Source organism: Colobus angolensis, unplaced genomic scaffold (assembly GCF_000951035.1).
Source record: "Colobus angolensis palliatus isolate OR3802 unplaced genomic scaffold, Cang.pa_1.0 Scaffold29, whole genome shotgun sequence".
In the NCBI taxonomy this organism is placed as follows: Eukaryota; Metazoa; Chordata; class Mammalia; order Primates; family Cercopithecidae; genus Colobus; species Colobus angolensis.
Window position 1 is genome coordinate 1466374 of NW_012116154.1, and position 25271 is coordinate 1491644.

Here is a 25271-nt window from a genome sequence, read left to right on the forward strand (position 1 = left end):
CCTCCTGACATAAGGGAAAGTCCTTGAATCTGAGGAAGTGACAAGATGCTTGGTTTCCACAAGTTCTTCAGTCTGGAACACTATTTTACACACCCATTAGCAAAACCCAGTTTCTTTCCACTTGTTTAAAAAACCTGTCTCATCTGAGGACGAAGCATGTCCCACGTTCCCATGTGTTCCTTATATTTGTATCAATTGCAGCATCTTTTTGGATGCTGCAATGTCAAATGGATGCTGAATGCTAATTTCTTCCTAAAAGAGAGGTAGCTGCATATACTTCTATTTGAACCAAAAGCAAATAAGATGTTGTTTTGAGGAGTCTGCCATAACTCCCGATACCTAGAAATACTAGGGTATTACTAAATCAGGGTTTTTACTACTAGTACAGAGAAATCATGCCATTATATCAAACTAGAAAATAGACCTTGCTCATGGAGATGACTCCACTATCAATCTTATAGGAGTCCATCTGTATTAACAACAGCAATTGAGGGAAACAGCTGTCCCTTAAGCATTTACAAACCAAATCTCTAGAGACCTATGACTTTCACAGCTGTAAATGTCAACACATTTTGCTTCTGTATGGTAAAAAGAATGACATTTTCTTGAGTCACGATGTTTCTCTCCATTGACTCTCTGGAGTTCAGCTTTGGTTCTATTCTTAAGGAACTTGTCCTACCTTAAAGGTCTTCAGAATTTCTTGAGAATTTTTGGGTTGGGAGTAAGGCTTGGGTGTCAGCATAGGCACTGCTTTGGGAGTGACAGTTTTGCTTGGAGACCCACTGCCTGCTGACATGCTGGTATCCAGAACACTGGCACGAGTAATGGTGGTTTCAACAGTGGCAGTAAATTTGGGTGGAGGCAGTGACTGTTGCCGCAGGTATTTCATGGGGTTGGGGTCATTCAGGAAGGAGGATACATTTGGCTCTGTCGAATGGCTTCTTTCCAGAATTTTTGGCATCTCCAAGCGTTCAAGAACAGCCTCACTGATGGTGAACCTCTCAATGTACTGTTGAAGGATCCCTTCTGCCTCCTCCTGGGACTGAGCGTTCTTATATGCTTCATGCAACTCTCTCTCTCTCCGCTCTCTAAAGGACACAGAAGGGAGAGGCAATAACAAAGTCAACTAATGAAAATTGCAAAGAGTACCTTGGTAGAAACCAGGGTGGCATTGAAGAGATAGTACAGGGAATATAAAAATGTTACTATTAGAACCTTTATGACAGCCAACGATTTTTAGAAAAAAAAAAACTAGATAATATTGTACATTAAAAATGACAACAGAAAGAACTCACTTTTCTTGAACAATTTCTCTGTAGGTTTTGATGCTCTTCCTTCGTTCACTTTTTCCATCTTCTCCAGCCAGTAACTTCTCCATTTTTTTCCTTTCTTCCTCTTTCTTGATTAAGTCCTGAGAAACACTTCTTCTACGACTCTTCCAACGAGCCAGGTCCTGGAAGGGAAAGAGAAATATAATATTCTTCTTCAGACTTGCGCATAATTCCATTTGTATTCTTCAGAGTTTAGTCATCTCCATTTCTACTCTTTAGAGAACTGACTATGGGCCCAGGCACTATAACATTGTGTGCATTCTCACACAATCCAATGTAAGTCTGGAACTGGAATGCCTCAAAGGCAGAAACATCCAGATATTATCTACAGTATCCATAGCAGGGCAGTACATTTATTTAAATATGGCAGTGTGAAATACGCAATCACATTTCATGTCAGTTGCCAAATTTCAGAGAATTGCCTCACAAGGTAACTAAGAAACTTCATTCCTTCCTATTTATAACTTCTGCATTGTGAATAGATTTGCTGACAAAAGAATAGTAGGGATTCATTTCCCACACAGAAGGTAGTCAATGCAGGAAAAAATAGTTTTGGAGTCTTTAGATCTGGTGATTCTATATGTATTAATTCATCTGATCCTTACAACAACCTCACCACAATCCTACAGGTAGTTATAGCATAATGATGAGGAGTGAGGATACTGGAGTCGGATGGATGGGGTTGCAGCGGTGGGAAATAATCCCAGCTCTATCTTTTCCATGCTGTGGAATCTCAGGCTTGTTTCTTAGTCCCCCTGTGCCTCCATTTCCTCCTCTCTAAAATGAGGATGATAATAGTACCTATTCTTACGAGCTTGTAGGGTTAAATGTGAAAATAGATGTAAGGTGCCAGGCACACAGTACGTACTCAAAATATTTTAGACATAATTGTTACTATATTTTATCAACTTTGGAGAAGTTAACTTTTTAAACTAAAGGTGTAGTCAAGTTTGCAATAGCTACCTCCAGAGTGCTTTGTGAGAATTAAACGAAATAATCCACTCTCCCTCCTCTCTCCCCGCTTTGGCTCTCAGCACACAATCTCAAAGCCCTCATCAGCCTCTTTAGCCTTCCTTCCCTGGTTCTAATCCTGGCTCCCCCACTCGCTAGCTGTGTGACGTTCAGCAAGTGACAGCTGTGCTGGGATTCGTCTGTGGAATCGAGGACAATAAGAGTTGCTAGTTCACTGAGTTACTAAGAGGATTAAATGAATGCATGCAAGCACTTAGAACAATGCCTGGTACTGGTACACGTTTGATGTTGGTCATTGTTATCGTCACTATCATCATAATCATGATCAGTTTCAAATATATAACCTCAGAAGATAGTGCAGCCTCAATTCTGCATCCCGTTCCAGTTTCCTGCCTCCCCTCCCCACCTTTGTGGCCAAGCTTCTGGCCAGGGTGTTTGCTGATTACATGTCTGGGCTATCACTCCATGCCTTCACGCTGCTACTCACCTTCGGTTGAGTCCCACGTTTACCGTGTTACCTTTTGAAACCCTCTAGGGGCTCCCTTCCCTCGCATGGCTTTCAGGTCCATGTCTACCCACCCGGCTGGATTTTCTGCTACCAGAAGCCTCCCCGCTGCCCGCGCGCCTTGGCCGGAACTCACATCTTGCCATTTGTCGTCCTCTTCCCTCAGCTGGTTATTTATCAGCTGCAGCTGCTCCTGGCGGGCCCTGCTGTGCGGCTGCACCGTGGCCTCCTCCTCACACCGCATGTCAAACATGCTCGTGCTCCTGAGTGCGGAGAGAGCGAACACAAGAGGGACCGCGATCAGCGCCCGTCGCGTCTCCGCGCGCCTGGGCGTCCTGCCGCGTGGGGGCGCCACCGGGCTTGGAAAACTGCCCCCTTCCCTGGCTGCGCACAACGCGTGATGGGCGGCGTGTTCTGGCCCTGGGCGTGCTGGCACCCCACCGCCTCCTTTTGCCGCAAACGCCAAAAATGTGACCATCTTTGTCTTCAGTGATGCCACTGAATCGGGTCAATATAATTTTATATGTAGGTGCCAAAATAGGTTTAAAGAAGAACTAGAAAAATGGTATTTGAAGCCCCGGGCTCCTCTCATTTGGAAATGCATTTTAAAAATAAAATTGAGATAATTAAAAGGTATAACCTGGGGAGAACTTGTGGGGAAAGAGGGCGGTGTTCCATGAAGTAAAACTTTATTACGGTAAATGCTTCTTTGTGTAGAAAGCTGGCTTAAAGGCTTCCTACGTGAATGGAGGCAATTTCTCCATTTCCAAAAAAATATCATTTGGCCTTAAGTTTAAGACACCCACTTTTTCTTATTTTATTTTATTGAATTTTAGGTGCATCTGACAACTATGGATTGCTGATGTATATGTTCGTTGTAATCATGTCTTTTTATTTCTTGTAAAACTGCTGTAATTGATAGTACAGTTGATGGCATCTTGGAATCAAGAAAATAAGGCATTTTATAACAAGAGTAAGGAGTAAAATACATAAATTAGGTATATATTTTGCATTCTAATATGCACAGTCATTTAATTTTTGTCAGGATACCTCTGAATATACTCTTTTAAAAGAAAAATGAAAGGGAAAACAATCTTTAAAAAACTCTTAGACTGCACATATAATTTATATATTCTATAGGAGCTTATTAAACATTGCACAAGACCTAGGGCCTTTTTTTGTGATGCTTACATAAACCTTTGTTACAGCGAAAGCTGAAGCAGCAAGACGAAAACAGAAATAGAAACCAAAGCAAAATCCTCCTCCTTTTATTTTTCTTTCAAAGAAATGACTCACTTTGGGACAAGTGGGTTATGGAGCCCAAAATTCAAGACACAGAGGGCTCTTAAAGCTCACTGTTAAGTGCCAGCAACAAAAAATGGTGATAGTCCATTTCTGAAACCAGCCTAACACAAAGAAAAAAAAACTACCATGCACTTAGACACCAAAGAATTCCAGACATCATCAGTGATGTCCAAAATTGTTACTCCCATGGCCAGACAATGAACAGCAGCAGCATCGCTGAATGCAAAGGGCTCCCTAGCAGGCAGCTGTCTGGAAGATGACCCCCAAAGCAATGGCTGCCCACCTTCTCAATCCACTCAAAAGGAATCTGTACAAATGTGTGAGTGCCTCTCTCTGCTCTCCAGATTTTGGACAATTCAAGTCTGACCTAAGAGAACTAAACTGAAAACTGTAATTGCAACCTGTCTTCCCCAAGAGTATTCTAATAATCTGGCTGCATAGAAGGACTCTTAGCTGAGGTTCCTATTAGCATGGATATGACAAGCCACTGCATAATGCTGCCTCCATGTATTCAGTGGAGAATGTTGATTTCAGCAGCTGTGCCTTCTAGAAAAAATAAACTGAGCCAGGCGTGGTGGCTCACGCCTGTAATCCCAGCACTTTGGGAGGCCGAGGTGGGCAGATCACTTGAGGTCAGGAGTTCAAGACCAGCCTGGTCAACATGGTGAAATCCCTTCTCTACTAAAAATACAACAACAATAATAATAATAATCATAATTAGCCAGGTGTGCTGGCACATGCCTATAGTCCCAGCTACTAGGGAGGCTGAGGCAGGAGGATGGCTTGAACCTGGGAGGCAGAAGTTGCAGTGAGCTGAGATTGCACCACTGCATTCCAGCCTGGGTGACAGAGTGAGACTCCATCTCAATAAATAAATAAATAAGAAAAGAAAAAAAAAAAGAAAAAGAAACTGTAGTCCTCGATAGAGAAGGGCTGTGATTTTTCATCTATTTTAGACTATTGATTAATGTTACCTAAGAAAGATTAAGAAATTTGCAGGATTAGGTAGAAAAGTCTAACCCATGCTTTTAAACTTCATGGATCAAAATTCACTGAAGCAGGCCTTCCAGAAAGACACAAAAATTCATCCCATTCTTCCTCTCACAGTTAAAAAAAAAAAAATCTTACTTTTAAAATATTCAATCTAGTCAGTTCATCTTTTAAGGTGATTTAAAATCTTTGCTAAGATCTTAGAAGACTTAAACCTCTCTGAACTGGGACCCTCCTATCATCTCCCTAAGTAGTTTGTAGATTATGGGAGAGGAAAGAGGTTCCTTCATTCAGCTCTGCCATCTGTAATATCTGCAGGTCAGAATTTCGGTTTAGGCCACAATGGGTGGCCACAGATCCAGCTTTTCTTCTGGGACCCCAAGAAGAAAATGGCAGCCTTCTCCAGGATCTGGGATTTGATTATCTCACCCAGTGGGCCTGGAGAAAATGAGAACAGGCCTTAAGAATTACCTTTGTCTGTCCTGCGTTCCCATCTCCACTCCCACTGTGAAGCTCTAACTAGCTCAGCCCAAATGTGGCCAGAAGCCAGTTAGTTAAATAAAAGGAGAAACTCTTGTTTGCCCTTTCATGTACCAGGAAGTACAGGTTGAACATCTCTGATCCCAAAATCTGAAATCTGAAATGCTCCAAACTCCCAAACTTTTTGAGTGCTGACATGACCCCACAAGTGGAAAATTCTACCCCTGACCTTGTGTGATGGGATGCAGTCAAAACTTTGTTTCACGCTCAAAATTATTTAAACTATTGTATAAAATCACCTCCAGGCTATCCATTTAAGGTATATATGGAACATAAATGAATTTCATATTTAGACTTGGGTTCCATCCTCAAGATATTTCACTATGTATATGCAAATATTCCAAAATCTAAAAAAGTTCAAAATCTGAAACACTTCTCACTCCAAGCATTTTCTATAAGGCAGGCTCAACCTGTATTTTTTTCTCAAGTTTTTTTTTGTTTTAAAGAAATATCAGCAAACTGGCCAAAAAACAAGGAACAAACCTGAGTGATATATTTATGCTATTTTCAAAAAAAATTAAGAAGTTCAGAATTGATAATACTAAAAAGAAAATGGGTTGAGTTGTCATTCAGAACATGTTCCCTATTTCAGGTTAGACTTGGCCTCCCAAATGAAGAGGTGTGTGTCTGGGGATGGGGGTTGACGGGTATGGGATCCTGGAGATGGCCAGCTTCCAGAATATTAATGTGACTTGGACTAATACTGTGCTCCACAGTACCTTATGTCTATGCCCTTGGGCTGTTGGCATGAGGGCTCCTGGCTGCAGAGTCCAGGAGTCTCCCTTGGTGGTGGGTTGGCATTTTTGAGGGCCAGGATGGAATTACCCCAAGCGCCTGGAAATTGTTTCTGGGCCAAGTCTACAGTAAAAGAATTCAGAATAAAATGGCCTATGGCTCTCACAAAGTACCGACTCCTTTGGTGGGCCAGGTATTGGGAGGGAAAGAGTGTGCAAGTGAGGAAAAGGGCAAGAAGGTGAAATTAAATCTATGGAAACATTCTTGGCTGGCCAGGAGGTGGAAATTTCTCCGTTTGCCTGTGCGGTAGGTCTGCCCCTGACCTATATTCTCCTTAAAGGGCTCATCTTTTTTTCTGATCGGGCTCTATTTTAAGAATGTGTCAATTATTAATAAACATAGCCTGTGCCAAAAAAATGCCTTTAAAGATTTTGGAAAAAGGAGCTATTAAGGGAATAAACTAAAAATAGTATAAGTTTCTATTTTAAGAATAAATTCCTGATATCAACTTTTCATTTTGTTCCCCACATGGTTTCATGTAAATTGTATCTGCTCTAAGCAGGAAACCCAGCACTTTGGATATCCCTAGATAAGAGCTCTGGAAAAGAAGCTCCTTTTACTCTTCTTGGTCCCTGGGGCTGCATTTTGTAAACTTAGAGAAGGCAAGAGGGGAGTCCCTGTCCCCACCCCTTTTAAGACATCATTAACTTTTCCTGTGGGTGAAGTTTTGTGTTCAGGTGCGGGCAAAATTCAGAAACTCTTTAATTTCCCTTCCTTTCTTTCACCTTTTAGGGCTTCCCAGGGGTCTATTTTAAGCAAATTGTATAGTAGCCTTGTATTGATGAAGAAGAAATCCATTCTATCAAAATGTTTTCGCTCACCAAACCAAAGTAGTGTTTTGCCTATCGATCTTATAAAACCCTCCTTTCAGTGAATGTTAAATATTGCCATTGCAGGTTTGAAAAGTAATAACCAGGGCTCAATTTTACAGACTACTTAACTCTGTGCAGTCAGTCAAGCTCAGGCTGAATTTGGTTTTGAGGCATAAGTGTTCTTTATGTCAGATCACATATGGGAAACTTGGCCCTGGAGTTTGACCACTTAGAGCTTGGAGTCCAAACTAAGTAGACATCTTGAACACAAACATGGAAATAGCACAATCTGAAGACACTTACTGTTTTGCCTAATCTCATTGTCATTGGTGGAAATGATGTTTGCGTGTTCTACTTGCAAATTCTATTCAGATTCCTCATTGTGTGACTTGAAACTGAGGCTCAGGAAAGGACAGACAAAGGAGGGCTGGTGATTGCATTCTGGATGGCCCAGGCTCCCATGAGGCCACAAAATGCTTCTCAATGTCAGGATCAGCAGACTACTGATGCTGGATTTAGATATTAATCAACGTTTCTTCATATACAAATTACGTGAATCTGAGAAGGCTAGTCTTTTGCAATAAATAAATAAATAAATAGTTTCCCTTATATATCAGTTGCAGAATGATCTGCATATGGGAAATCCATTTCTGAAGCAGAGTTAACGTGGTCACAAATGGGAGGGTTTGGATTCTTCTCAAATTTGAATGTGAAGTATGGGATAAGAAATGAACCTCTGCTTGGTTGAGTGAAAACCAAGCAGCAGGGAGGGGAAGGGCCAGTCATGTCTTAGATCCTTGGCCCCTTGCTAAGCCATGGAACTTGAGCAAAACTCCGATGTTTTGGTTTCAAGCATCCCACAGTTTATATGACTCCAACCTGGGAGGAACTTGGGCTTCTGAATCTATAATTAGTGGTTTGGGATTTATTTTCTTAGTTAAAAAACGAGACTATTGGAATGACTACTTCGTTGTTAACTCTAAGCCCCAACATATCAAGAATTAAGTGCAAAACTCAGAATACCCTTTAAATAATTCTACGGTTCAGAAGGGGTACCAATGTTCAAACTATAACAAGAACAACAACTTTAACATGCCCAGTCTATGAAAAGCAAATGTTAAGTTTCAAGCAGCAGCTTCATATTAGAATCATGCTTAAGTTGCTTTTTCATTCATCTTTCCTGCACAGAACGTATGCTCTGCATTCCAACTTCAAGAGCTTTGCTGCACAAGTCAGCTAACTATTCAGTTCACTTGCATCAGTTGCATTTCAATTAGTGGTAAGTACTGGAAGCATGCAGTTTAGGCTAGTAATTAATGTAATCCTACAAATACAAGGCAACTTACTCTGCGTCATCAGACACAGGAGTTCTCGGACCGTATCTATAAGATCAAATACAAAATTAGAGGACTGGTGGAGTTGAAAGTGAATGCTGTAAGCAAGCTGGAAATAAAAACTGCTGGTGAAATACATGTGTGCCAAACCTTTTTTGCTGAGATACTGAAAGAGAAGTGGCATTATACAATTAGCAATATTCATTGACTGCTGAAAATCAAAGACAAGTCTTGATGTTTCTAAAAAATGCAAAATTTATCTCAAAACCCAGAAGAGAAATGAAAATAATCCCCACACTACCCAAAAAGAAAGAATCTCTTCAATATAAACACAGGAAGGCTTAGGTGCAATCCACAATGTTTAGAGAAGGCAGCTTAGAAAACAAACATGTATTACAGTCATTCACAAACAGTTCAACTTTTTGTGCCTTTATGTTCAGCAGTAATGGGCTGTAATGGACACCCACTGTACAAGTGCACCCTTACTGTGACCCTGTCCCTGATATGTTAATGCATTTGCACAAATAACATCAAAGAGTGTTTCTGCAGTTTTCTGAAAGTTAACCAGAACCCCAATCAGTGCCTTCCACATGCATTTGACAGAAACCACAATTCCTAGAAAACTGGTAGTTTTAATCAAAACCAGACTTGGATGATATTCCATAACTTGAAAAACTAAAGTTTTTTTCTACTCTTTTATATTCTCCTGATAATCTAAATCCATAAAGTTGTACCCTCTCCAATAGTCACTTGAAGTCTAAATGAGTCTAAAGCAAAAAGACTAAATTAGAAAAATATTAGAACATTACAAGACATATTTCAAGCACATTTAAAGAAACAAAACAAAACAAAAAAACAACACAGCTCCAACAAATGCCTGTCTCTTCAGCAAAGGTAAATTTTAAGGGTCAGTTCTTACCTATACCCTGAAAAGCTCCTCCTTTCTGCAATTCTGATGGTGGACAAAGAATAGTAAAGAAAATACATCCTGCTTCCAGTTTCCAATAAATTACATTTTGGAGTCAGCAGCAAAAATTACCTGGTCCCATGATCAGTTTCACAATATTTACAGGAAAAGGGTAATTTCTAAACATCTCTTCCTGCAATCTTAGAGAAAACACCCCAGAATGCATGAGTGTACACACACATACCCCCTTTTCTCTTATGCTTTTATCATTCTAGAATAATATACATTCAATGATAAGTATTTAATTCACAGTGAAGGCAACCATACCAGTGCAAAACCCCAAATCTCTGTTGAAAAGGCCAAAAACAAGACAAGGAAAGGGTTTGTGAATGTTTTTCTTCTGGGAATAAGACTCATCTTCTCCTTCTCCAGGGTATCAGAAGGTGCTTCAGTTGAACCTAATATTCTCAATTTTCCAAAACACTACTACATTAAAGCAGATTCTTTCACATCAAGAGAGAGTGGGCTGGGTGTAGTGGCTCATGCTTGTAATCCCAGCACTTGGGAGGCCAAGGCAGGCAAATCGCTTGAGCTCAGGAGTTCAAGACCAGCCTGGGCACATGGTGAAGCCTTGTCTCTACCAATAACACAAAAAATTAGCTGGGCGTGGTGGAGCACGCCTGTGGTCCCAGCTACTCTGGAGGATGAGGCAGGAGAATTACTTGAGCTGGGGAGGCGGAGGTTGCAGAGATCATGCCACTGCACTCCAGCCCAGGTGACGACAGAGTGAGACTCTGATGGAAAGGGAAGGGGAGGAGGAAGGGAAGAAAGGGCAACATTAATTCTGAAGACTAGGTGTTCCCCCGTTAATAAATAGGCCTATTGGAATAAATGTATTCGAACATAGTGTTTCCTAAGTTATCTGTGGAAGAGAGCAGAGAATTTCTTCCCAATGGATGGTTAATCAAGAATCTATTAATAGTTGCTATGTGTTTTTGTGTTTCAATTTGAATATTTTAATTAACATTTTATTGAAGTATAAGATACATACAGGAAGTGCACATACCACACATATACTTCAATGAATTTTCACAAACTGAACATACGCATAGATTAGTGTTGAGTGTTTTGTACTATGTAAACAGACTCAAATAGTATGTACTCTTGAGTTTGGCTTCTTTAGCACATTTTGTGAGTTTTTCAACTATGTTGTTGCATGTAGGATATATCTGAATTTAAATTATTGCTACACAAAGTAATTAACAGTATTTCATGGACATCTCTACCAATAAATGTAGATCTATACCAAAATGTAAGCCCCACAGGAGCAGACATTTTTCTGTTTGGGTTCCCTGAACAGTGGTCAGACTAGTCAGTAAGTATTTATTAAATACTTATCAGGTGCTCAAGAAATTGAAAAGAATAGCCCAGTTTCCGAAGATAACCTTTATTTATCTCTTTACTATGTACTGCGTGTTTAAAGAATTTCCTGTGAGACTAATATATTAGCTTTAAAAGGCCACCAACTTAAGCAGAATTGCCTTTGCTGGCAAGGGGAAGATAATCAGAGCTGAGGTGTCAAGTGACTTTCCCAATCATCCTACAGGAGATCAAAAAGTAAAGGCAAGTTAGCAAAAAAAAAAAAAAAAAAAAAAGTAATAAAGTGTTCTTTTTAATGCAAAGTACATGAGTCAATAGGTTATGAGGTACAAAATTGGCCACACATGTCACCGTTGACATAAGCATCCTACAAAAAAAGAAAGTCAATAAAGTTTAATTTTGAGGCCAGGCATGGCAGCTCATGCCTATAATCCCAACACTTGGGAGGCTGAAGTGGGAGGATCACTTGAGCCCAGGAGTTCAAGACCAGCCTGGGCAATATAGTGAGACTGTCTTTACAAAAGAAAAACAAACAAACAAACAAAAATTAGCCAGGTCTAGTGGTGTACACCTATGGTCCCAGCTACCTGGGAGGCTGAGGTGGGAGGATTGCTTGAGCCTGGAAGGTACACGCTGCAGTGAACTGTGATCACACTAGCTTGGGTGATAGAGTGAGATTTTGTCTCAAAAAAGTAAATAAATAAATAAATAAAATAAAGTTTACTTTTGAGGGTGGGGTAGGTAGAAAGATAAAGGGAATAGCCTATGCACCCATTGCCTGTATTTATGTAACTTTTACTACTAATAAAGCATTTCAGAATCAATAATTTGATAGTTATCTATTTCTATATCATGAACTAGCATTAGCTTAATTTAAAGTGTTTTTACTGCTCATCTAAGATCACCCCCCAGCACCCAGCACAGTGCTTTACACATAGTGATTATTACTCAATAAACACTTGTTGAAAGGAAACGTGCATCCCCGTGGTGTTTGCTGGCTCAATCACACAGTATGTCACATAGTTCACCTGACCATTCCTCTTTGTATTCAGAGTAACCACCCATTCCCATGTGAAAATAAAGAGGATGCTTTCCCAAATCACAAAGAAAGTGACAGGCCAGGTGCAGTGGCTCAAGCCTGTAATCCCGGGACTTTGGGAGGCCGATGCGGGTGGATCATTTGAGGTCAGGAGTTCCAGACCAGCCTGGCCAACACAGCAAAACCCCATCTCTACTAAAAATGCAAAAATTAGCTGGGTATGGTGGTGGGTGCCTATAATCCCAGCTATTCAGGAGGCTGAGGCATGAGAATCACTTGAACGGGCAGAGGTTTCAGTGAGATGAGATCAGGCCCTGCACTCCCGTCTAGGCAACAAAGCAAGACTCCATCTCAAAAAAAAAAAAAAAAGTGACAGAATTCCTCAGGCTTCCACAGTCCCCTCTAGTTACTTGTGTAGGCATCATGCTGGAGAGGGATGGTGCGTTTCCACTCCAATAGAGCTGAGTTTGGATCTTGGCTTTGTAGGTACCAGCTGTGGACATGTGGACCTCGGTTTCCCAATTGCAAAACGCAGATGGAAATTCTTCCTCTCAAAGGTGGTATAAGGAATAAGTGAACAGGAGAGCACGTAAATATATCCAGTAGGCAGTCTCTAGGCCTCACCTCCTTCTTTCCTTCCATTCTACCTTACTTTACAGAAGCCTGCGGACCCAGGGTCAAGTCCACGGCATCTGGAAAGTGAGTAACTGTGGAGGACCAGCTTCACCACTCTGTTCCTCTGTCTCCCCAGCCCTAACAAGCTCGGGAATCATGTGCGATCCACTCATGTAGCTTTTCTCTACATCGGTCTTCTTATCTGTGAAATGGAGCTAACATAGATTCCTTCAACCTACCTGTGAATTCCCAGGACAAGGTGAGCTTGAGGGAGCAGACATAGAGGAAATGCTATAAAGAAATCTGTGGTTGTAAAACACAAATATTACTTCTGCTCCCTGAAAACAGTGCTAGGCTCCATTACTGTTTTATTCAGAAGAATGTAAAATATAGATTAAATTCAGATGATCAAGATGGCTAGGGTATTGATTTTTTAAAAAATCTGGAGAGATTACCTACTGTTCTCCTTGCCTCCCACTTTGCCTTCTCTCCCACTGCCATCAGGGTCCTTGGAGAAGCAGAACTCCATTGCTTCCTATTTTATGGTGAGCTTATAAATTATGCAAAGCTCTCCTCACTTCTTTGCCCTACATTGGTAGGCTGACCACACATTTAACAAAAATGTATCACTTTTATTAAATGGCAAGAGAGGTTTTAACATATAGGACCCTATACTGGAACAGGAACCCCAGGATAATTATTTCCTTAATCATCATCAAGTCATGGTTGACTCTAAGTCAAGTCAGAGCATGGAATAGAAATCCTACCTCCAGAAGGCAATGAGTGTTTGCTAATATGGAAAAATTAATATAATTACAACTTTTATAAATGTACTAATTGTCTTTGGACCTGGAATCAGAGTGAAATCAAGCAAATCAGAAAGAAGTTCAACCCTTTTACCCAACTATGTGAGCTAGAAAGAAATAAAATAATTTCCCATTTATTCAGTCCACCAGTCAGAAAAAAATGTTTAACAGGTAAATTCACCACTGAATTACACCTGCTTACATGCAAAAAGAGGAAAACATTCTTGGCAGATGAGGCCAATTTTAATCATTCTGTTTCTGCTAGCAACAGCAGGTAAGTGGCACTGAAGTGCCATAATGCATTAAGAACACACTGAAAGCTCAGACTGAAGAAACAGTCACAAGAGCACAGAATAACCTTCTGACCTCTGATCTTTAATGGGTAGACCCTTGGAAGATTCTTCCGCATCCTGTTGCTTTGCAAATGGAACTGGAAGGAACTGGTTTGGGTTGGATCCAGTGTGTCTAAGGGATATCCCAGTTCTCCTGGCCATCATGTCGTCTTTTCGTGAATCATCCAACTTTCGCTGACCTTTCAGTCCACTGCCACTCCAGGCAGGAGCTATCATCTTCTCCAACTTCTCTTCTGTCCCTGAGGCCTCACACTCAGAGGCCAGAGGACACGCCCTAGGGCAACATTCAGTCCAGCCAGTCAAAGGCCACTTACTGCTAAAAATATTTTCAGTAGCATCACTCACTGGCGTTAATTCAAGACAGAAGAAGCCAGCGTCCCTGGAGGCAGCGGCACACAGAGCAGCTGAGCAGGAAATCTCCCTTTTGAATACTGTGACCCTCTGTCATGCAGCTGATACTCACACAGGAATGGGGGTCCCTTTCTGGTTTTCGTGAGTCCTGAGAATGAAATTTGGCCAGTACTCAGCCACATGCAAAGGCTAAAATCTCTACCCAGAGCGGGCACCAGAAGCAGAACTCTGATCTTGGGATGAGCACACTCTTTTATTGACTTTACTCCTCGCTCTATCAGTCGCCAAGTACAGACTGTGACTTTAAGCTGTTTTTTTGGGAACACGACAGCCACACACAGCAGGGGCAACACACCACGGAGCGGAGCGCAGGCAAGATGCTCACAGTGGCTGGCTGCTCTCCTCTGATCTTTCTGCCTTTGACAGTCTCTCAGAATCTCTTGGAGCGCTTTCCGTTTCTTCTTTGCCATCCTGTGGCAGCTGTTTGGATGTAACTAAAGCCAGAGGGGACAGTTTCACTCCTAGGAAAGAATTCACACCAGAGGCCCTGACCCCACCTGTCCTCCTTCACCTCCCGGGAAGGCAGGAAAAACTGCTCCTCACCTTCCTCTATCCCCCTCGAGCACTCGCCCAGACCGCAGCCCCACTCTTCCTGAGACTCTGGCACGGGAGCCAGCCACGAGGCTCTTCTGTAATAGTCACCTTGGCCAGAATTCACTGTTCTGCAGACGATCAAGTAGCATTGGTGGCAAGAGAGGAGAGGAACAAGGATTACAAAAGAAGACAAGGAAAGTCCTTGGGACTGAAAGATTAGTAAGAGAAGAATGTGGCTGCTCTCATTCGTAAGGCTGGTTAGTAAGGATGAGATAATCAGATTGAGATAATGGAATGTGAACTCTGGCTAGGGCCTATGAAGGTCAAACAAGGCTGGCGTGACTTTGTCACCACAAGACTGAATGATGGGCCTCTCAGGATTCAAGGCCTCGAGGATGTATTTCTTATTAATTTCCTACCCCCTTCTCCCCACCTCAGATCCCCATCATCCTCTGAAACCTCAACTCTTTATTTTGGGTGTTTATAGCCTTCTCTCTTCTATGGTGCCACCCCAGGTCTGGAACCAAAGAAACCCTTCTATAGGTCATAGGCCACCCATCATTTCCTTTGGATTTCAAGGGCAAGATATAAAGAAGAATGCTATGAACACTTCCTCCTGCTACGGAGAGCCTCACTTTGCTCCTGCCGCACAGAGGGAATGGAGGTTCCCAGGGCAATCCAGTTTTACACATGTCCTGTATGTGCTTCCTACCAGCCCACAGAACCAAATCCCCAAAAGAGGGCTTGGGAACTCAAAACTGGGTGGCCTCCAGGGAGGATAAGAACTGGGACAGGCCTATAAGGTGTTCTTCCCTCACACATTTGGATGGCGATTCATCCAAGGAAAGTCTTGACTTACAGAAACCCCCAAAGAGGAGTTTTAAGACTGCTGATTTATTATATAATTTTAAAAAGTGGGAGAGGAAGGAGACCTTTACTTTTTTAATACGTCTACTCAGATGTCCAAAACGTGAACTCATGATACTAATAACTTTTTCTTCCTCTCTCTAAGGGATAGGAAAGAGAAAGGTTATACATAAGCCCAGGAAACCCTAGTGATATCATTAAAACATTCCATTTAGCTCATTCAGTATTTTCAACCAATAAAATAGTACTGGATGCAGCTGAGGGAAAAAGGGTCATTTGCCAAGATTATTGGCATTCCCAGGCAGCGATTCTGGTGACAACAGAATCAAAATGGATGCCTGCCATTTAACTTCACACACATGTCCCCCCCAGGTGGACCCACTAACCTTACTTCTCTGCTATACACAGTCTGTTAAAACTATGTCATCTCCAGGGCTTTGTATAACATACTTCAGCAAACTCTTTAAAAGCGGCAGCGACTCCCATGCAGCTATCCTTGCATGTGTATGGCAAAAAATACCTGCAGTCATTTTGTGGATTAAGCATTTGGTGCCCCTTTAAGCTGGAAGTGGCCGCTGAGACAGGAGACACAGAGCCCGTTTGAATCTTGCTGCCATGACAAATGACTTCTTCTTCATCCTCTCTAGGCCCAGCCTTGCCAATGCTGAGCCGCTTCCATTTCTGCTGATCTATCTCCGTCACTGGCCCAAAGTGCACAAACTTTTGCCTGGGGCTGGAAGCTTTCTTAGAGGCCCTTGCTTTGCGGTTGGCAAAGTCATCATGAATGGCAGTTTCTGCTTTAATTTCTGGGGAAGGCTCAGAAGCACAGATGTGCTGAACATCTCCATCCCTAGTCAAAACCAGAAATAAGTTCTAAAAATGTCTAAGTACAAAGCAATAAGACGTTTTTAAAAAAAAAGCAACTAGAAGTAGTTGGCCCTCCCTATCAGTGAGTTCAGCATCCCACTGACAGGATTCAACCAACCTCAATGGAAATTATTTGGGAGAAAAAAATTCCACAAATTTTCAAAAAGCAAAACTTGAATTTGCCGTGCACTAAGTACTACATTGAATCCACATGAATAAAGTGATGTGAAAGCACTGTGTTAGGTATACATGTATAAGGTATGCTTATGTTAATGTAGCTATTATCAGTAATCTACAGATAATTTAAAGTATATGGGAGGATGTGCATAGGTTATATGCAAATACTATATCGTTTCATACAAGGGACTTGAGCCTCTAAGAATTTTGGTATCCAAGAGGAATTCTAGAATCAAGCACGGATACCGAGGGAAGACTATATGAAAAATATTTTTAAGGCTAGAGCAGAACTGCTTTTTCATTAACACTCAAATGAAGAAATGATCATTGTCTTGCCCAGAAATGATCATTACCTTGTCTTTAAGCTTCCATAGCTTTCAAAACATCAATTCTAATATCTCTAACATCATAAATAAGGGCATAAGAAAATCTTAGGTACTGTGGAATAATTAAAATTATTTGAAAGTCAAGTTTAAATTATTTACAGTAAACAAGTCTATCAAAATAAATAACCATTCTTGGAAAGGTGGCTGGGTTAAAAAGAGAATGTTTTCTCTCCATGTGGTTTGTAACTTTTGGTATTAATAAATTCACCTCATGCTGAATATGCTGAGCTCCAGGAGCTCTGTGATGTGAGAGGCACTTTTTCAAGCCATCAAAATAAGAAATGATATAAGGGGTCTGCATGGTGGCTCATGCCTGTAATCCCAGCACTTTGGGAGGCTGATATGGAAGGATGACTTGAGCCCTAGGAGCCCTAGGTGTTTAAGACCAGCCTGAGCAACATAGCAAGACCCCATCTTTATTTAAAAAAAAAATTAATTAATTAAAATTTTGGCCAGGTGCCATCGCTCATGCCTGTAATCCCAAGACTTTGGGAAGCTGAGGTGGGAGGATCCCTTGAGCCCAGGAGTTCAAGATCAGCATGGGCAGCATAGTGAGACCTTGTCTCTACAAAAAATCAAAAGATTAAGCAGGCATGGTGGCATGGGCCTGTAGTCCCAGCTACTCAAGAGGCTGAGGGAGAGGACTGCTTGAGCCCAGGAATCGAGGGTACAGTGAGCTGTGATCAAGCCACTGTATTCCAGCCTGGGCAATAGAGCAAGACCCTGACAGAAAAAAAAAAAAAAAAAAGACACAAAGATAAGCATTTCATGCCTTCAAAACGAAATACCGTGACTGCTAGGGGGAAACTGGGGGGAAACATGACACACCTCGCTTTTCCTGATACTTTGAGTCTCTCCCATGTCTCCAAGTCGGCTTCTGTTATGTTGGAGAGTGTAATGAAGCTCGGGGGCTCACGGTGAGGGGCAAGGCTGCCCTGAATTCTCCGCTGGGCCAGGTCATCCTTGTGACGATCTGGCACCTTCCTGAGTCCTCCTTCCACAGGTTCACTTTCCTGAGCCCTCATGTTACAGGTCACTATCGACTTCATCTCTTCTGTGTGGCCCTGGTTTCTGTCCATTTGATCCAGGCCCCCACACCAATGGAAAAATCAAGTTCAAGGAAGGGGAGTAGACAAAGAGAATGTCAAGCATGGAAACTCACAGGCTGAGGACAGAACAAAATGATGGAAACACTTTTCCCTTTCTCAAAAATGGAATCGATGGGAGCTGTGATGACTTTCATCTATATCACCCTTATTATAATTCTGAATGAGACAGAGGTTTTTTTTCCCCTTCCAGATGATAGTCTCAACTACGGTTTAGGAAGAGAAGCCATGCCTGCTGAAAGATTACTAATGGTAATGAGATTTTGGTTGGATGGTAATGATGCCCAATTCCCACACTATTCAAGTTACTGTAATGAATTCAGGTTTTCTGATTGAATCCCTTAGCCCTCTTGGAATGTTTTTTACTGCACTAGTAAAATGTTCGTAATGAGCTCTGCATGATCCAAATTCTAGGATTAGTTTGGAGATAGCTGGAACGTTGTTCACATATTAAATATCTCAAACCTAAACCCACAGCTGCCAGAAAGTACATCTAAATCAATTCTGAACATAAAGTTTCAACGTTTAAACTCACCGTCTGCTTCATGGCGTTAGTCAGGTTTGGCTAAGGCAAACTTGAAAAGCAGAGGGTGGTCTTCTTTACCTGGATTGACAGGGTCAATACCCACTTGTTTCTTATGTTAATAGCCGTTCACCTTTATTGATGCTAAAATTGATATTTTCAATTGTTCTCCTATGAAGTGAACACTATCTGGCTAATGTTGACAAAACTGCGATTTAAACCAAAGCTGTGGCATTTATATATATAAATATTCCATTAAAAGTCTATTTCTAACTAAATACCCTTCTTGGGATAGAAAAATCTCAAAAAATACATAAATAGAGCCTATTAATTTTCCCACAAAATATATCATTCAAGCTGGAAAATCAAGAGGTAGTCTTTTGTTACCTCGATGATTTGGCATGTTTGCAGAGCCTACAAAAATAGAAAGGCTACAGAATTTTCTTAGTTTGAGGAAGGAGATGAAGGAAGGGCATAGCAAACAGGCACTAGGGACTTTTTTTTTTTTTTTTTTTTAAATAAGTTCTTTCATGCTATCTAGAGAGGTCAAGGGCTGCTTCAGACCCAGAACTGTGTCCACAAACACAGAGTCAGGTGACAACAGACAAATGTAGCTGGAAATATCAGGAATTAAAATTACATGGAGGAGAAAGGAAAAAAGGGAGATACAAAGGTTAGTCCTTTTCCTGACTCAAATTGCTGATTGCCATCAATATGCCTTGATGTTAGTCAGTTATCCAAAAGTCTTTGTTTCACTTGCACAACTGATCCCTCCCACAAGGCCCTCCAAAAATGGTTTGTTACAAGGCCTGCCAACTGCAATGGCAAAGACCAAGGGCCTCCTGAAGCTATAATGTGTCCTGTAAAGAAATGATGCCAGATTTTCTCTTATCTAATCCCTGTTCTATATCTAGGTATCTCTCATGGGTTTTTGTATCTGGTACTTCCTAAGAAAAATAAAAAAGATCAACTACTCCACTGAGCTCAACAACTCTGCCCAAAGAACAATTTTAATTGTCTAAAGCACAGCAGAAATAATTATATACTAAGTTCAACAGGCTTAAAAACCTCTAAAGTGATGGGCAAAAAGATGACAATTCAGTAATGTAGATGCTATCTCTAGCTGATTTTGATATAAGGAAAAATACATGAATGACTAACTCTGCAGGATGAAATTCAGCAAGTGGGCACCCTAAATGAAATCGTATCTCCCTATTAGGACAAAAATCACTGGTGAAATTCCATCTTACTATAATTTTCCTTTCCCCAATTCACTCCAACATGTATTAAGAGGACGGGGAAAATGTTGGCAGAAGGAAACTGGTCCGAAAACAATTTCTATGACAGAACATAGAGAAGTATATTATAAGTTTGAGAAGTGTTTTTGATTGGAAATATTCATTATCATTTGTCTAGGTGATGCTGCTGGTGTGAGAGAAGAAAGAACAAGGCTCATTTTTCTTCCTTCCAACATCTAAATGGAGCCAATAAGAGAGAAGCGCTTTTAGCACTTTTCTGCTCCTTTGAATGGACTGGAGCAGCTGTGAGAGGTGGCTGTTCTCTGATAGGCAATAGTACATGTCTATTTTTGCTAATAATGACAACTGATGACACCAGCACCCATATGTGGTGATGAGTCCTGATTCAGCACATCTACACACTGGAATTCAATGTTTCTTTGGCAAATTCAGCCCTATTTTGGACATGGACACTCTAGTGTCTGCCATCTGCATTTAGCGGAGATTGAATATCTAAAGTTCTGCTTCAAAATAAACCCCCATTACAAAGTACATATAATTGAGGGGCTGGAAAGAGGAACTGGAGGGGGTACAATACAAATTGACTTCACTTAATTATGTCCTCTCTCCCTGTCTCTCTTTCATAGACACACACACATACACACACACACACTACGCACACCTTTTATATTCTAGACTTCTTTTTTTAGAGATTCCCTTTGAGAGCTGTTTGCTGCCATCTGATTTCTCTGCCCCTTTCTTTGGATAAGGGCCATAGAGGAGTTGATTTAATGGCACCATTGGCTTGGTTTGGTTCATCCTTGCTCTCCTTGCAGCAAAGTCATCCTTCTCAAGATCAGGCAGTCGACACACAACTTCACCTTCTGCCTCTGAATCGTTGCCATGTTGGTGGGTCAGGAAAGAGTTTTCTTTGTGAAGGACAATATCACGAATAGCTTCTTTCTCTTCACTTAACTGTTTTTGACTAATAGGGGAAAATTACATGGGACTCCACATGTGATCTGACAAAAAAAAATTAAATCCCCGTCTCTAGACAGACAACTGTGTTGTTAGTGAAAAGTCTTCTTGATATTGTTAGTTCAAATGGCATCTGTTCATTATTTCAGTCCAGAGTTGCAGCATAGTTAGGGTGGGTTTTAAAACCTTGAATTTAGCCAGACACTAGCAATACTAAAAATTCATTTAATTTTCAGGGCTTCCATCAGCAACAGAAAGGCAGGATCCTAAATGGCTCTGAAAGGGACAGTGCAGATTCTTTGCATGAACTTGGGGAAAAATGGGAAGCTTTTTGTTACTGTTCTTTTTTCTTTAGCACATTAGTACCCCGTAGACACTTAATTTGTTTTTGACTGACAGGGCAAAAAATTGAGCCACCAAGAAACTGATTTGGGGGAAAACAAATGAATGCAGCTGTGTGACACCACACCTAGAATGTGTAACAGATTACAAAATGTAAGGAATTCTTTCTTCAGGGCTGAGCTAACCTGAAACATCTGGGATAGTTTACGACCACTCATAGGATGGTCTTAAACTATTCCATTCCCATGGTCCTCCACTCCCAGGAAGCTTATCTTACCCTGCACCTTTCCATCAGCAACCCTTTCTTCCCTCTTCCATCCTCTTGTCTCTCCACCTCCCAACTCTTCTTCTTCTTCTTTTTTTTTCAAGAGACAGGGTCTTGTTCTGTCACCCAGGCTGGAATGCAGCAGTGCAATCAGAGCTCTCATACCCTAATTTAGGAGCAGATCTTCTGCTTGAACCCCTGAAGTCCAAAGAGCAACATTCTTTCCACTTTTGGACAAACTAAACAGTCCTGGGCTCCAACCTCCCCCAGCTCGGGCAGATTTTTTTGGAATAAAATATTCATGTTTATGCAAATGGCCCTGCCAATTTGCGATGCCAATTTGAGCAGGGAGAATCTGGTCCCTTGTGCATCTTGTGAACCCAGCCAGGCTGCAAATTCCCTTGGGTGTTTATTTTTAGGCTAAATGCCCAGTGTGGCAAGACTCATTTCAAAGGATCTCAATTTAGATATGTGGACTTAAAAAAATAGATAAAAAAAAGAGGGTGAAGAAAGTTTTCATACCATTGGCTATCTGAAGACACTCCCCACCCACTTGAAAAACTGTCACAGTGACTGATTTTCCACTAATTGCTTGAGTCTTTTAAGTTCAGAGCTTCAAGGCAGATTCATGGAGAGCAAAACATAATGATACAAGTTTTGAGCTGGCCCTGTTGGCCTTGAAATAACAAATAATATGTATAAGGTAGATATGTAGGATTGTATTCACAGGCATCTAGGTATCAAAATATTTAAATGACTTTTATAATGTGCTTTTTTTTTCTTTGAAGGACCTTAAGAGCAGTTTTTTGTGAAACTTGGGTCTGTTTTACTTTCTTTTTCAATAACTACAACTCTTAGTAGCTAGAACATTCCAGATACACTAACTTTCATGACAACTCTGCAAAATAGGAATTATGATGCCCACTTTGCAGAAGAGAATATTAAGGTCTCTAATTCAAGCCATCTGAACTCAGGTAAATTAATTGAAGTATACTCAAGAGGCAGGCCCAGGCTGTCTGGATTTATATTCATGAGGAGGTTTGGCACTTTTATTTCATCCAAGTCACTCATAGATGAGTAGCTTTGCGAAGAAGGAGTTGCTTTGGGGACACAGCTCACTGTTTCATGTGGAAGGAATACAGCACAATGTGAAACGAGAAATGCCAAGCCCTGCCTCCAACTGGTGATCCTGCACAGCCTTACCTAAAGAAAGGCAGGCTAGCTATCTTGGTAGGAGATATTATGGGTCCAAAGCAAGTGAGGGGGAAGAAAAGCTCTTGTCTCAACGTTTCTGAGGCTTATATATTTCAAAGTGAATGAGATAATGATTGAAACTAAGGAAGAGCTGGCATTTTCTTTCACCCAGTTTTACTTGGCAATGCATAAGCAACCAGCTTAGATTGGTAGCTAGTGTGTTCCAATGAAGGAAACTCTGCTCTCCAAAAAAGCCTGTTAGTCCCCCTGGGAATGTTCTGGGTGACACTGGAAACCTCCCTGTTCACCCTATCTCCAATCAGGGCAGTTGTTTGGTCGGTGCACAGGTAATTGCGGTTTTTACCTTTAAAAATGGCAAAACCACAATTACTTGTGCACTGCCCTAATACATCCAGAGTCACAAAGGTTCGTACAAGTTATGTGCCTGGCTGGTCCCCGATACCCGAGGATCTGTTCAGCAGCCATGGTGAACCGGCGTCTGGTAAGGAGGACTGTAGAGGAATCCGTGTCTGGCACTTAGCTGCATCTGCTCTTCCTCTAAAGATTTCTAAAATGTCTATTGTTCCTCAGAGGTTTTTTTACACCCCCCACCCCGCCCCCCGCCTTGTTTTCCTCTCTGTAATTAATTACTACGTGGTTGAGAAGATCCACAGACTAGCAGAAAGCAAGCACTGAGTGCTGAAACATATGAAAACAATTAGAAAAGAAGTACAATCACATGAAACCTATAATTCAGTTCAAAAAAAAGTTTACTTCTCCAGTGGGAAACACCAAGTAAAAGAACTCAAATCTCTATGGCATTTTAATTCAGGGGAAGTGCATCTTGGTTCTTATTTTATCCTCTTAAAAACAGAAATCTTGGCTTCTTTGGCAGACTCTGATATTTGGGGGATAATTAAGTTAGCGCAACCATAAAATAAAATAGAAGAAAAAGTAATTTATATACTTTTTCCCTTCAGTGGAAACTCTAATAAATATTAAACTCCACACATTTATTAAGAAGTCCTACTTTCTGTCTCTTGATGCTAAGATACTGCTAATATATTGTTTGACAGGAAGCTTGGGACTTACAGGTTTTTGACCTCATGTGAAAATGAAGTAACATGTGCCTTTGCTCCCGTTTGTATATTGTCTTAAAGATAATACGAGTCTCGCTCTGTTGCCCAGGCTGGAGTGCAGTGATGCGATCTCGGCTCACTGCAACCTCTGCCTCCCGGGTTCAAGCAATTCTCTTGCCTCAGCCTCCAAAGTAGCTGGGATTACAGGCATATGCCACCACGCCTGGCTAATTTTCTTGTATTTTTAGTAGAGACAGGGTTTCACTATGTTGGCCAGGCTGGTCTCGAACTCCTGACCTCAAGTGATTCGCCCGCCTCAGCCTCCCAAAATGCTGGGATTATAGGTTTGGGCCACCGCACCCAGCCTAGCAAGGTGTTTAAGAATACTTGGGAAACAAGCAAACAAAAAACAGTCTACAAAAGAAAGCTTTGTTGTTCATCTATATGCTCCTCCCCTCAGACATGGCTCTATTATCTCACTCATCTCTACAAACATTTCCCAGCTGAGAAATGGGCCACAACAAGTGGTCCTCTTGTTGGGTGCAAAGACGTGCTGGCAGAATTCATCTGGATGTCAAAGACAGAACACTGAGGTTAAAACGCCTTGAGAGGTATCAGCGTATTTCAATGATTTAAATTCCTATTTTTCAGACACCAAGACAAGAGTCCTTTTCTTCTTCATGATACTTCATTCCAGTTAAGCTACTTTCTGCCACATTAAAAGCAGGATCCCAAATGTGGATAAACTTAGAATGACTCTCAACTCTTGTGGCATGCAAAAAAGTAAGTGACAAAGACGTAGACATGCCAGGCTGGTGGCATGCTATGTGTAAAACCTTTATGAGAGAGCTGGCTGGCAGCTGAAAAATCTGCCTAACAAATGAATTCTGGGTGTTTGGAGCAGCTGTGTTGTGTTGCTATTGGGAACATTCTCTGAGAATATGCATAATTATCCAGAGCCCAATTTTAAATGCTAAGTCAGAAGATCTGAGGCAATGACATTAACTGACCTGCAAATTTCTGCATATGAGAGCTAACTTGAATGAAATAGGTTAAAATTAAGCCAGATAACAGGAAACGTGAATGGAAGTGAAATAAACAAAGATAATATATATTCATTAGAATTACATTTTTAAACTATGATTTGATGTTTGTACAGTGAATGGGAATTGTCATAAAAGAATTCAAAGTTTTTAATAAAATAAACGTCCCAGTTACTGAAGTGGCACAGTACGTGTATGGACTTCCCAGTCTTTGCCCCACTTCTCTTCTCTACATGACCATTATTCCTGAGTGTGCTGAATTAGCTTAATGCAGCTCCCCCTCTTCTCCCCCTGCTATTTTAGATACTCTAAGGATGATGGTATCCTTGGTAAACACTAGCTTAAAGACTTTACACATGTGATATAAATGAAAAATGTGTGTCAAAGACAGGAAGATTAAAATTTCACATAAGTTCATATTCATATCTGTATCACTTATTACCTACTACTATGTCCTTAAAGGCAGAAGTGGGAGAGGTCTGAAAATGGTACCTAGTGAGGAGATATTATTCCCCTCACTATTATTATTTTTGTCTTCTCAGCATCTAGTCCGGTCTTTGGTACATGGGATATGGGA

The 25271-nt window shown here is 41.1% G+C and overlaps 1 protein-coding gene across 8 annotated transcripts in view; it reads right to left on the minus strand.

The window, feature by feature from the left end:
- LIMCH1 (LIM and calponin homology domains 1) overlaps positions 1–25271 on the minus strand; it is a 351601-nt gene that overhangs the window by 58181 nt on the left and 268149 nt on the right. For 5 of the 8 annotated variants that reach the window (XM_011949047.1, XM_011949052.1, XM_011949050.1 and 2 more), the window contains 3 exons: positions 2945–3071; positions 1296–1453; positions 680–1088 (listed from right to left, as the gene is read on the minus strand). In XM_011949047.1, coding sequence (XP_011804437.1) covers positions 680–1088; positions 1296–1453; positions 2945–3071 — 694 coding nt within the window. Of the gene's footprint in view, positions 1–679; positions 1089–1295; positions 1454–2944; positions 3072–8596; positions 8633–13697; positions 13959–14420; positions 14530–14638; positions 14758–16016; positions 16347–17754; positions 17998–20475; positions 20779–25271 lie in introns of all 8 variants that reach the window. The other 3 variants (XM_011949049.1, XM_011949048.1, XM_011949045.1) reach the window with 2 other exon arrangements.